The following is a 14,268-nucleotide window of genomic DNA, read 5'->3' as shown; positions in this document are numbered from 1 at the left end:
ACACACATGATAATGGACAACACATGATAATGGACAACACACACGATAATGGACAACGCGCATGATAATGGACAACACATGATAATGGACAACATTACATGATAATACATTCTGGAGTAAAAAAAAAGACTTCATGATTGTAATAATGGCAGTTTAGAAAACGCGGCACAAAGGTGATCAATATCTCAACTCATAATCAGATACATATCAAATATAGAGACATTTCTTAACAAATATAAAGTTATTACATTTATATTATTACTTCATATAAGACACTATATGCAAGGCATAGTGTGGAAACCCTGTCTACCCATAGTGGGCAGCGAGCTGATTGTCAGACAGGAAACGTCCCTTTGCGTCTGCAGACTACTGGCCTCACGCGGTCTCGGCTCGCCGTCCAGCACGGACCATCCTGATGCCACTTTATTCTACGTGGTGCTCAGGAGACACTCCAGCAGCAGGAAGTGACACGCTGTCTGACGCACGGGCAGCGTGACGAAGAAAGGAAAGGTAAGGTGAGGTAAGGTAAGGTAAGGTAAGGTGAGGTAAGGTAAGGTAAGGTAAGGTAAGGTAAGGTAAGGTAAGTTAAGGTAAGGTAAGGTGAGGTGAGGTGAGGTGAGGTAAGGTGAGGTAAGGTAAGGTAAGGTAAGGTAAGGTAAGGTAAGGTAAGGTAAGGTAAGGTAAGGTAAGGTGAGGTAAGGTAAGGTAAGGTAAGGTAAGGTAAGGTGAGGTAAGGTAAGGTAAGGTAAGGTAAGGTAAGGTAAGGTAAGGTAAGGTAAGGTAAGGTAAGGTAAGGTAAGGTAAGGTAAGGTGAGGTAAGGTAAGGTGAGGTGAGGTAAGGTAAGGTAAGGTAAGGTGAGGTAAGGTAAGGTAAGGTAAGGTAAGGTAAGGTAAGGTAAGGTAAGGTAAGGTAAGGTGAGGTGAGGTGAGGTGAGGTGAGGTGAGGTGAGGTGAGGTGAGGTGAGGTGAGGTGAGGTGAGGTGAGGTAAGGTGAGGTAAGGTAAGGTAAGGCGTGGCCTGCCCACCCAATAAAAGGCTTTATCCTCGTTCTCTGTGCGTAACCAAGCAATACGTCACGGGAGAATTAGTCAGTCTGTGGTTCTCAGAAAATAACCCTGATGATGTCATAATGATGTCATAGAGACGATAAATCAACCATGACAAACAGCAGCTGATGTTTTATCAGGCCATCAGAACCTAATAAAGGTTACGACCGGAACAGAACCCAGCCCAACCAGGAGCCAGTTTACATCCCTTCTGTGTTCCTATTGGCTGTGCAAATAGACACTGGAGCATTTCAGCTCCTCTGAGTCCAGAACAGTCTGGCCTGAAAATGAAATGCTCTCAATGAACTGTTACCACTGAAATAGCTCCAGACTGAAAGTTGGAGACAAATCTCATCACGGATCTGAGGAGTCGTGATGAGACGTTGTCGTTAGGTGTGAGTGACGAGGAGTTAAAATAATCCTTTCACAATAAAAGAACAGCGACGAGAGAAAAGTGAACAGAGCAGAGGTCTCTTTTCTATCTTGATAATCTTTAGATGTCTTTATCAGAAGATTTGGGGCTTCCTGATGAAAAACAATTCTTTACCGACATTGTATAGATTTAATTAATAAAATAAAAGTGTTAAAGCGATGCACCACAGCAGAACAAGTGTCACCAGGCTGGTTTCACAGGACAGATAAATGTCAGGTAAATCTATGGAACCTTATTTGGCAAACTTGACTTACAATCTCATCATTTGGAGATTAGATCTCATCATTGTTTAAGATTTGATAAGTACAAGTATCCATCAGCTGTAGATTTGTGGAAATCCTTTTTACACTCTTTGTTACACAAACATAGCCTCATGGATAGTGCGTTAGCAGGAGCTAACGTAACATTGCCAGTTCATCCCTGCCAAAAGGAGGGACATGGCAGGAGTTCAGTTATTTCCAGAAGAGACTAGAACAGAGGGTGACCTACAAGAGTGGAGGGAGGAGCACCAGCTGGACATCTAGTGTAGACGGAACAGTTTAGAGGAGGTCGGTGACCTTAAGGTCGTGGTAGGAGAGAGTGTAGCCAGCCAGCATAGGCTGGTGGTGAGGAAGATGACTCTAGTGGTGAAGAAGAGGAAGAGGATGAAGGCAGAGCAGAGGACAAAGTGGTGGAAGCTGAAGAATGAAGAGTGTTGTGTGTCTTTCAGGGAAGAGGTGAGACAGACTCTGGGTGGACAAGAGAGACTTCCAGAAGACTGGAATACAACAGCTCAGGTGATCAGGGAGACAGGTAGGAGAGGACTGGGTGTGTCTTCTGGATTAAAGGAGATAAGGAGACCTGGTGGTGGAACCAGGAAGTGCAGGAGTACAGGGAGATGAGACGCAGGGCAAAGGGAGAGGTCAAAGGTCAAACAGAGGTCATATGATGACCTGTATGCAGGTTAGATAGTAAAGAGGGAGAGAAGGATCTGACCAGACTGGAAGGACAGAGAGACAGAGACAGGAAGGATGTTCAGCATGTTAGAGTGATGAAGAGTAGAGACAGGAAGGATGTTCAGCATGTTAGAGTGATGAAGAGTAGAGACAGGAAGGATGTTCAGCATGTTAGAGTGATGAAGAGTAGAGACAGGAAGGATGTTCAGCATGTTAGTGATGAAGAGTAGAGACAGGAAGGATGTTCAGCATGTTAGAGTGATGAAGAGTAGAGACAGGAAGGATGTTCAGCATGTTAGTGATGAAGAGTAGAGACAGGAAGGATGTTCAGCATGTTAGAGTGATGAAGAGTAGAGACAGGAAGGATGTTCAGCATGTTAGAGTGATGAAGAGTAGAGACAGGAAGGATGTTCAGCATGTTAGAGTGATGAAGAGTAGAGACGGGAAGGATGTTCAGCATGTTAGTGATGAAGAGTAGAGACAGGAAGGATGTTCAGCATGTTAGAGTGATGAAGAGTAGAGACAGGAAGGATGTTCAGCATGTTAGAGTGATGAAGAGTAGAGACAGGAAGGATGTTCAGCATGTCAGAGTGATGAAGAGTAGAGACAGGAAGGATGTTCAGCATGTTAGAGTGATGAAGAGTAGAGACAGGAAGGATGTTCAGCATGTTAGTGATGAAGAGTAGAGACAGGAAGGATGTTCAGCATGTCAAAGTGATGAAGAGTAGAGACAGGAAGGATGTTCAGCATGTTAGTGATGAAGAGTAGAGACAGGAAGGATGTTCAGCATGTTAGAGTGATGAAGAGTAGAGACAGGAAGGATGTTCAGCATGTTAGAGTGATGAAGAGTAGAGACAGGAAGGATGTTCAGCATGTTAGAGTGATGAAGAGTAGAGACAGGAAGGATGTTCAGCATGTTAGTGATGAAGAGTAGAGACAGGAAGGATGTTCAGCATGTTAGAGTGATGAAGAGTAGAGACAGGAAGGATGTTCAGCATGTTAGAGTGATGAAGAGGATGAAGAACGGGAAGGCAGCTGGACCAGAGACATACCTGTGCAGGTGTGGAAGTGTCTAGGAGAGGAAGCTGCAGAGTTTTTAACGGGTTGTTTAATACAATTCTAGAGGAAGAAGATGAAGAGGAACGGAGGAGAAGAGTTCTGGTTCCATCTTCAAGAAGAAGGGAGACAAACAGAGACTATATATAAACTATAGAGGATAAAGCTGATGAGATACGATGGAGTTCTGGGAAAAAGTAGTGGAGACTAGACAAAGGACATAAGTGAGTATTTGTGAGCAGCAGTATTGCTTCATGCTGATGAAGAGTACCACAGACACAATGTTAGCATTGAGGCTAGCAATGGAGAAGTACAGGGGAGGTCAGAAGGAGCTGCATTGTGTCTTTGTAGATCTAGAGAAAGCCTAGGAGAGGGTGCCCAGAGAGGAACTGTGGTACTGCATGAGGTACTGTAGTACTGCATGAGGTACTATAGTAGTGTATGAGGTACTGTAGTAGTGCATGAGGTACTGTGGCACTGCATGAGGAAGTCTGGAGTGGCAGAGAAGTATGTCAGAGTAGTTCAGGACATGTAGGACAGCAGTGAAGTGTCCAGTAGGAGTAACAGGGGAGTTTAGTGTAGAGGTGGGATGCACCAGGGATCAGCTCTGAGCCCCTTTTTGTTGCCATGGTGATGGTGGTGAAGCTACAAGGAAGAGACGTAAAGAAGGGAGAGGACTTCAGGTACCTCGGGTCAACAGAGCAGAGTGATGGAGAGAATGTGGAAAGGAGGTGAAGAATCGTGTGCAGGCAGGCTGGAACGGGGGGAGGAAAGTATCAGGTGTGCTCTGTGATAGGACGAAGGGACAGGTCTACAAGACAGTGGTGAGGACAGCCATGATGGACGGCTTAGAGACAGTGGTGAGGACAGCCATGATGGACGGCTTAGAGACAGTGGTGAGGACAGCCATGATGGACGGCTTAGAGACAGTGGTGAGGACAGCCATGATGGACGGCTCAGAGACAGTGGTGAGGACAGCCATGATGGACGGTTTAGAGACAGTGGTGAGGACAGACATGATGGACGGCTTAGAGACAGTGTTGAGGACAGCCATGATGGACGGCTTAGAGACAGTGGTGAGGACAGCCATGATGGACGGCTTAGAGACAGTGGTGAGGACAGCATGATGGACGGCTTAGAGACAGTGGTGAGGACCGCCATGATGGACGGCTGAGAGACAGTGTCTCTGAGGAAAAGACAGGAGGCGGAGCTAGAAGTGGAGGAGATGAAGATGCTGAGGTTCTCCTTGGGAGTGACCAGGTTGGACAGGATTAGAAATGACACAATAAGAGGGACAGTGAAGGTTAGACGTTTTGGAGACAAGGTCAGAGAGACCAGACTTTGATGGTTTGGACATGTCCAGAGGAGAGACAGGGACTATATTGGTAGAAGGATGCTGAGGATGGAACTGCCAGGGAACAGGACTAGAGGACGACCCAGGAGAAGAGACATGGACGTAGTGAGGGAGGACATGAGAATGGCTGGTGTTGGAGAGGACGATGCAAAGGACAGGGTGAAGTGGAGAAGGTTGGGTTGCTGTGGCGACGGCTCAGGGGACAAGCTGAAAGTATAGTAGTAGTAGTAGTAGTAGTAGTAGTGGATACACAAACATACAGGCCGGAAAGAACACAATAATGGAGAGATGGAGGAATGAAGGAAGCAGCACCCTGGGAGCAGGTTTCGGGGTTTGGTGCCTTGCTCAAAGGCACCTCTGCAGTGTCTAAGAGCAACAGGCCACTGACCCGCTCTCTCCGTCCCGTGTGGGAAACGGGAGGATGTCCTCGTTTATATTAGTCGGACCGTCAGGGTCCTTCATGGACACGGATCTCAACCTCTGCCTGTCCTCGTTGGACACGGATCTCAACCTCTGCCTGTCCTCGTTGGACACGGATCCCAACCTCTGCCTGTCCTCGTTGGACACGGATCCCAACCTCTGCCTGTCCTCGTTGGACACGGATCCCAACCTCTGCCTGTCCTCGTTGGACACGGATCCCAACCTCTGCCTGTCCTCGTTGGACACGGATCCCAACCTCTGCCTGTCCTGCAGACACTCTGAGGTCGCCACTTCAGAACCTGACATTTATCGAACTGCTTTGATGCTCCGGCTGCACCAACAGAACCGGCCCAGTCCAGGAGCACGAAATTAATACTGTTGAGGTTCGAGGCCCACGTGCGCGTGGGACGTGCACCTCCCACGTGCACGTCCCACGTGCACGTCCCACGTCTCAGGGTCATGCGCTGCGGGACACGCTGGCTTGAAGTGTCACATAAACGCTGAGCGCGACCGACGCCCATCTAATAACCATTTACAGCGAAAAACATCTGGATTGAGTGACGCTGATCTGTCAGACAGACAGACAGACAGACAGACAGACAGACAGACACACACACACACACACACACACACACACACACACACACACACACACACACACACACACACACACACACACACACACACACACACGCACATAGCTTGTCCACTGACTAACACTGTTCATAAAGCTTTCCAGTCATGGCTTTTCCACTTCCTTGATTGTTCCCACGCAGGCGAGTCTTGGAATGATTGTCAGAAGACGTCTCCGCCGCTACTTCCTGCATGAACCCCCCCCCCCCCCCCCCCTCGAATACTTTGGAACGCTGTAGATTTGGTGAGGGGGGGGGGGGGGGGGGGCTCAGTGAGGATATAAAAGTTAGTGCAGGATGAAGACATGGCCCACGGTGATGAAGAAGACCCAGATGAAGCACCGGCCGGGGGGCAGCCGTGGGGGTGGACAGCCGGCGGACGAGTGGACGGAGGACGTCTTGACCTCAGAGACGAGGAAGGCAGAGAGGGGGACGTGAGAAACCAGCGTGGGGCTGGCGTAGTTGATCAGGGAATCAATTTTCTCGGCCTCCTTACTGCAGGCTTCAATCTGGAAAACACAAGAAGGTTTCAGCGGTCGGCTCCAGCCGTCTCTGGAGAGACAGGACATCCCAGAGACACACCAGAGACAGGACATCCCAGAGACACACCAGAGACAGGACATCCCAGAGACGCACCAGAGACAGGACATCCCAGAGACACACCAGAGACAGGACATCCCAGAGACAGGACATCCCAGAGACACACCAGAGACAGGACATCCCAGAGACACACCAGAGACAGGACATCCCAGACACACACCAGAGACAGGACATCCCAGAGACGCACCAGAGACAGGACATCCCAGAGACGTACCAGAGACAGGACATCCCAGAGACGCACCAGAGACAGGACATCCCAGAGACGCACCAGAGACAGAACATCCCAGAGACGCACCAGAGACAGGACATCCCAGAGACAGAACATCCCAGAGACGCACCAGAGACAGGACATCCCAGAGACGCACCAGAGACAGGACATCCCAGAGACGCACCAGAGACAGGACATCCCAGAGACGCACCAGAGACAGGACATCCCAGAGACGCATCAGAGACAGGACATCCCAGAGACACACAGGAGACAGGACATCCCAGAGACACACCAGAGACAGGACATCCCAGAGACAGGACATCCCAGAGACGCACCAGACACAGGACATCCCAGAGACACACAGGAGACAGGACATCCCAGAGACACACCAGAGACAGGACATCCCAGAGACGCACCAGAGACAGGACATCCCAGAGACACACCAGAGACAGGACATCCCAGAGACACACCAGAGACAGGACATCCCAGACACACACCAGAGACAGGACATCCCAGAGACGCACCAGAGACAGGACATCCCAGAGACGCACCAGAGACAGGACATCGCAGAGACACACCAGAGACAGAACATCCCAGAGACACACAGGAGACAGGACATCCCAGAGACGCACCAGAGACAGGACATCCCAGAGACGCACCAGAGACAGGACATCCCAGAGACACACCAGAGACAGGACATCCCAGAGACACACCAGAGACAGGACATCCCAGACACGCACCAGAGACAGGACATCCCAGAGACAGGACATCCCAGAGACAGGACATCCCAGAGACGCACCAGAGACAGGACATCCCAGAGACGCACCAGAGACAGGACATCCCAGAGACGTACCAGAGACAGGACATCCCAGAGACGCACCAGAGACAGGACATCCCAGAGACGCACCAGAGACAGAACATCCCAGAGACGCACCAGAGACAGGACATCCCAGAGACGCACCAGAGACAGGACATCCCAGAGACGTACCAGAGACAGGACATCCCAGAGACGCACCAGAGACAGGACATCCCAGAGACGCACCAGAGACAGAACATCCCAGAGACACACCAGAGACAGAACATCCCAGAGACGCACCAGAGACAGGACATCCCAGAGACACACAGGAGACAGGACATCCCAGAGACACACCAGAGACAGGACATCCCAGAGACGCACCAGACACAGGACATCCCAGAGACACACAGGAGACAGGACATCCCAGAGACACACCAGAGACAGGACATCCCAGAGACGCACCAGAGACAGGACATCCCAGAGACAGGACATCCCAGAGACACACCAGAGACAGGACATCCCAGAGACACACCAGAGACAGGACATCCCAGACACACACCAGAGACAGGACATCCCAGAGACGCACCAGAGACAGGACATCCCAGAGACGCACCAGAGACAGGACATCGCAGAGACACACCAGAGACAGAACATCCCAGAGACACACAGGAGACAGGACATCCCAGAGACGCACCAGAGACAGGACATCCCAGAGACACACCAGAGACAGAACATCCCAGAGACGCACCAGAGACAGGACATCCCAGAGACACACAGGAGACAGGACATCCCAGAGACACACCAGAGACAGGACATCCCAGAGACAGGACATCCCAGAGACGCACCAGACACAGGACATCCCAGAGACACACAGGAGACAGGACATCCCAGAGACACACCAGAGACAGGACATCCCAGAGACGCACCAGAGACAGGACATCCCAGAGACAGGACATCCCAGAGACACACCAGAGACAGGACATCCCAGAGACACACCAGAGACAGGACATCCCAGACACACACCAGAGACAGGACATCCCAGAGACGCACCAGAGACAGGACATCCCAGAGACGCACCAGAGACAGGACATCGCAGAGACACACCAGAGACAGAACATCCCAGAGACACACAGGAGACAGGACATCCCAGAGACGCACCAGAGACAGGACATCCCAGAGACGCACCAGAGACAGGACATCCCAGAGACACACCAGAGACAGGACATCCCAGAGACACACCAGAGACAGGACATCCCAGACACGCACCAGAGACAGGACATCCCAGAGACAGGACATCCCAGAGACACACCAGAGACAGGACATCCCAGAGACGCACCAGAGACAGGACATCCCAGAGACGCACCAGAGACAGGACATCCCAGAGACGCATCAGAGACAGGACATCCCAGAGACACACCAGAGACAGGACATCCCAGAGACGCACCAGAGACAGGACATCGCAGAGACACACCAGAGACAGGACATCCCAGAGACACACCAGAGACAGAACATCCCAGAGACACACAGGAGACAGGACATCCCAGAGACGCACCAGAGACAGGACATCCCAGAGACACATCTGGCATTTAAAATAGTCAATGCAGCTCTGCCCTCAGTCCCCTCAATCCCTGCATACCTGCATAAACACCTCCACAGATTTAGTGACACCCACAGCCACAACACTAGAGGGAGCTCAAACAACAACCTGATTACCCCCTCCTATAGGACTAACATGGGTAAATCATATTTACCCATGTAAACCCCCCCCCCCCCCCTTATTTGTCCACCTACGTTGTACATATTATGTGTCTTTTTAATTTATTGTCATTCTGCATCAATTGAGTAATTTAATATTAGTTTTATTTGTATTGTTAAATGTCGATGATTTATGTACGAAGGACTTTCAACGGAAACAAGACCGCAAGGGCTTTTTAGAAATGCTCCTCTTAGACAGGATGTTTGACTGTACTTGTACTGTAATACATGCTACTGTGTGACTGTACTTGTACTGTAATACATGCTACTATGTGACTTACTTGTACTCTAATACATGCTACTGTTTGACTGTACTTGTACTCTAATACATGCTACTGTGTGACTGTACTTGTACTGTAATACATGCTACTGTGTGACTGTACTTGTACTGTAATACATGCTACTGTGTGACTGTACTTGTACTGTAATACATACTACTGTGTGACTGTACTTGTACTCTAACATTCTATCTAATAAATATATTCATCATCATCTTTATACACCAACATGAAAGACAAAGTGAATCAGAGCTGATGTTTATTTTTAACTGATTCTTAATCCATAAACGGGTTTAATGTTAAATGTAATATTTGTTCCGGACCTCATTCTGGATCAGAACCAGAAGACGTTTCATGACGGTTCATACCGGACCCCTTTATGACGGGGACGTTTGGTGAGACGGACGGACAGACAGACGCCGCTAAAAAGCAACCTCCTTGGAGGAGGCCAGCCCAACAGGGATTTGAACCCGGGACCGTCAGATTAAGAGTGTGCCGCTGCACCGCTACGCTTCATTAACACAGACGGACGTGTCCAGGTGTCCTCCTGGTACCTGCAGCGCCGTCGGCTGCCGGTCCACCGGAGCGATCAGGACAACCAGCTCGTGGTCCAGGCTCAAGTAGCCGAAGACGTCACACTGTGGGACCGAGACGTGAAGCCGCAGGATCTGCAGGACGTCATGGACCGTCACGGGCTGGTTCTTATTCAGCTGCACACGGGGATCGGGGGGGGGGGGGGGTAAACGAGAGGAGGATGAAAATCAATCCTTTGGCTTTAAATCGACAGAAACATCCTTTGATTTTCACAAAGAAAACTACAAACAGCTTTTTATTCCTGAATAGAATTACTTCTAACATGAAACCCGATTCGGAGCGAGTTCCAGAACCTTGTGATGCTGGCGTTCCTCCTTCTGACAGGGTGAATGCAACATGTCCGGAAAAGTTCCCGGGATTAGGATTAGGAGTAATCCTAAATAATGAGGAGTAATCTGCCACCGAGGACACGTCTTTGTATTTGGTCAATGTCTTTCTTTGGAGACACACTGACGTCCGACCAAAGAGGAAAAGTATTCTTGAAATGGTCGTTTTTCTGTTTTGTTTTTCGTAGAATTTTCAGATTGGGAGTATTTGCTGTGTACATTTGCAGAATATTCTTGCCGTATTTTGAAACAAGGCAAACAATCTGAAGTTGTCATTTGCTCCAAGCAAATCTTCTGTCATCAATTTTTATTAAAGTAGTAATGCTGGAAATGTACGCTGAACGACCGGGAGGCGATCAGGGATTGGCTCGAGTCCGGCTGCAACATACGGTATTCATTCTGTGTATTTGTACTACGATGCAGCACCGCCTTTTCCATCAACCCCAAATCCTCCACTTTGCAGTTGCTGGTTTTTCTATTACTGGCCGGTCCCTCCGTTGAATTGTAGCAATGAATACATTTAACACAGTGAAGAACTGACTGAGACCCGGGATGGGGAGGATAAAGACCGGCTCCAGATCCAGATCCAGATCCAGATCCGGATCCGGCTCTGCTTGCCCACTTTGACGACGGTGCTGCAGAGCCAAGCTGACAGACGCTTCAGTCCTAAATGAAGCTGATCAGAGAGCTGCCAGCAGTTTAACAGGCTGGGCCCACGTCCCGGACAGCTCAGGGGACGCTCTGGACGAAGGGGGACGATGGTGGACGAAGGGGGACGAAGGTGGACGAAGGTGGACGAAGGTGTCTGTTTCTAACGTGACTGATCCTGCTGGACGATTAAAAACACAAACATTCCAAAAGGTTTCATTTCTGTCTGTAGTTCAAAACGGGACGTTTACATTTGGAGAGTGAGAGAGAGTCCAACAAGAACTCTTCATTTTGATCTTTGATCAGTGGGTAAAGCATCAAAGGACACGCTTTCACCGCTTCACTAGTGCAGCAGCGCACGCTACGGGATGGTGGTGGAGCGCTGCGCACTCTGGTGGTGAAAGCTGAAGCTGCACGAGTCCGGAAGAGGAAACGTCATCAGAACTTTCATTCTGTAAAGGTTCAACTTAGGACGACGAGCAGCACGCTAGCTAGCGTTACCCTCAAGGGACACAATGCTTACTGTTGCCTGGCAACTCCAGGACGCTTCCCTACGCTCATTGGCTGATGTGGACGACTCATGACATCATCTTGGACGAACATCGTTACCGACCAAAGTCAAAGCGAATTCAGAGAAAGAAATCCTGGAGCTGAGGAGCCAACGCTCAGGCTTGTAGCGCCCCCAGGTGGCCAAGCCTTTACCTGCAGCCTCTTCTGGCTCCAAACGTTCCTGAAGGCTCGGACGGATCCGTGACGTCAAACAGCAGCTTTGTGCAGGATGTACCGTCTGGAGCTGCACTTCCTGTTTCCTTCCCTCCAGCTCTTTTGCCCTTTGTGGGAAACGGCTGTCCCTGAAGCCGATCCCAGCTTGCTACAGGTGAGAGGCCGGGTACACCCCGGATGCGTCGCCAGCGCATCGTGGGGCCACACATAGAATTAACCCGGAGAGAACCCAAGCGGACACGGGGAGAACATAGAAACCACTCGGATGGGATTCAAACCCGGAACCTTCTCGCCGTGAGGCCACAGCGCTACCCACTACGCCAACCGAATAGCCCCACGTCTCGTAACCTATCACCTCTATTATGATGAATGAGTGGTGTGGAAGAGGCCGTGCACTAACTGCTGCACCTGGGAGAAGGTGTTCATCTGCTCTTTGCTCCACAGGATCCGCAGCATGCCGGCACACACGGGACAGCAGGCACCTGAGAGGAGGGGACAGGTTAGTCCACGGCGAGCCAGCAGGCGAGGGCGGAGTCTCTGTCCCCACTGCGCTGACCAGGTGGGGTGACGGGGTCGCAGCCTGGGGAAGCCAGAGGTGGGCAGGGAATCACGCTGCAGGCAGAGTCAGGGGCCACGTCAGACACGGCCCCCACAGCCTGGCAGGGCCCCTCGTAGTCCACGGCCATGCGGTCGGAGAAGGCGTCGCACGCCGTGTTGTAGGTCTCGCCGTTGTGGCCGCAGACCTGCTGAGGCTTTCTGCAGGCGTCCTGCAAACAGGACACGCACGTGCATGAGCAGCTACGTGCACGCGCGCAGGCTGGAGCACTCTGTTGTTTGTGTGATCTGTAGTGAAGACGACGGGGGCCCCGGCCCCGGCCCCGGCCCCGGCCCCCTACCTGGCAGGGTCCCGTGTAGGCCAGCGTCTTCCCGGCCTGCTGCAGCTGGCACAGGCTGGTGTGGGCGGTCCCCTCGGTGTCGCAGGCCGGCTCCACGCGGTTCTTCTCGCACGGCGCCGACAGACCAACGCACTCGTACTGAGGACAGTCTGACGAGTCACTCAGACACACGCGGTACTTCGGGACGCATCTGGAAACGGAACATCTTTATCTGTGCTGCTCGTCCCTCAGACTACCAACATGACGGGCAGGGACAGGCTCCACCCACCTCTGGTTCCGCTGGCAGGGCGCGCCGGCGCAGGGGCTGCTGTGGCGGCACAGGCCGAACACGAACTGATGGTCCTTCAGTCCCAAACAGCGAGCGACACAAGCACTGGGGTAGGTGCGTCCGTTAGCGGCACACACCGGGACAAAGCGGTCCGGACAGCTGCAGGGAAGACCTGGAAGAGGACACGCCCATTCAGGCGGACTGGATGCACACACACACACACACACACGTACCGGTGAACTGTCCACCATCCTCGTCTGAGCCGTCCAAGGTGAGACACGCCCTCGTGGAGCAGGTGGCGTCACCAGCAAAGCAGGAACAGACGTGACAGTTGATCCTGAAGGACGTCCCGTGACCTGGTGGGACGAAGAGATGAGCAACACCGTCCTGCTGACGAGGACGCATCAGAATGTCTCATCATGTCGTGTGTTCAGGTCTCATCATGTCGTGTGTTCAGGACTCATCATGTCGTGTGTTCAGGTCTCATCGTGTCGTGTGTTCAGGTCTCATCGTGTCATGTGTTCAGGTCTCATGTCGTGTGTTCAGGTCTCATCGTGTCGCGTGTTCAGGTCTCATCGTGTCATGTGTTCAGGTCTCATGTCGTGTGTTCAGGTCTCATCATGTCGCGTGTTCAGGTCTCATCGTGTCGCGTGTTCAGGTCTCATCATGTCGTGTGTTCAGGTCTCATCATGTCGTGTGTTCAGGTCTCATCATGTCATGTGTTCAGGTCTCATCGTGTCGCGTGTTCAGGTCTCATCATGTCGTGTGTTCAGGTCTCATCATGTCATGTGTTCAGGTCTCATGTCGTGTGTTCAGGTCTCATCGTGTCGCGTGTTCAGGTCTCATCGTGTCGCATGTTCAGGTCTCATCGTGTCGTGTGTTCAGGTCTCATCGTGTCGTGTGTTCAGGTCTCATCGTGTCATGTGTTCAGGTCTCATCGTGTCATGTGTTCAGGTCTCATCGTGTCGCGTGTTCAGGTCTCATCATGTCGTGTGTTCAGGTCTCATCATGTCATGTGTTCAGGTCTCATGTCGTGTGTTCAGGTCTCATCGTGTCGCGTGTTCAGGTCTCATCATGTCGTGTTCAGGTCTCATCATGTCGTGTTCAGGTCTCATCATGTCGTGTGTTCAGGTCTCATCATGTCGTGTTCAGGTCTCATCATGTCGTGTGTTCAGGTCTCATGTCGTGTGTTCAGGTCTCATCATGTTGTGTGTTCAGGTCTCATCATGTCGCGTGTTCAGGTCTCATGTCGTGTGTTCAGGTCTCATGTCGCGTGTTCAGGTCTCATGTCGTGTGCTCA

At 51.1% G+C, this 14,268-nt stretch overlaps 1 protein-coding gene across 1 annotated transcript in view; it reads right to left on the bottom strand.

Moving 5' to 3' along the window:
* Positions 1 to 6,163: 6,163 nt before the first annotated feature.
* The window catches only part of reck (reversion-inducing-cysteine-rich protein with kazal motifs), a 59,660-nt gene continuing 51,555 nt past the window's right edge, over positions 6,164 to 14,268 (bottom strand). Inside the window, exons 15-21 of the mRNA XM_068748194.1 lie at positions 13,202 to 13,324; positions 12,969 to 13,140; positions 12,701 to 12,890; positions 12,361 to 12,571; positions 12,213 to 12,286; positions 10,068 to 10,223; positions 6,164 to 6,385 (exon numbers count right to left, since the gene is read on the bottom strand). Of these exons, the coding sequence (XP_068604295.1) occupies positions 6,164 to 6,385; positions 10,068 to 10,223; positions 12,213 to 12,286; positions 12,361 to 12,571; positions 12,701 to 12,890; positions 12,969 to 13,140; positions 13,202 to 13,324 (1,148 nt within the window). The remainder of the gene's footprint in view (positions 6,386 to 10,067; positions 10,224 to 12,212; positions 12,287 to 12,360; positions 12,572 to 12,700; positions 12,891 to 12,968; positions 13,141 to 13,201; positions 13,325 to 14,268) is intronic.

This window comes from Brachionichthys hirsutus, chromosome 14 (genome assembly GCF_040956055.1).
Source record: "Brachionichthys hirsutus isolate HB-005 chromosome 14, CSIRO-AGI_Bhir_v1, whole genome shotgun sequence".
NCBI lineage: Eukaryota > Metazoa > Chordata > Actinopteri > Lophiiformes > Brachionichthyidae > Brachionichthys > Brachionichthys hirsutus.
The sequence above is the reverse complement of the archived record's forward strand: the minus strand, read 5'-3'. Positions and strand labels throughout refer to the sequence as shown.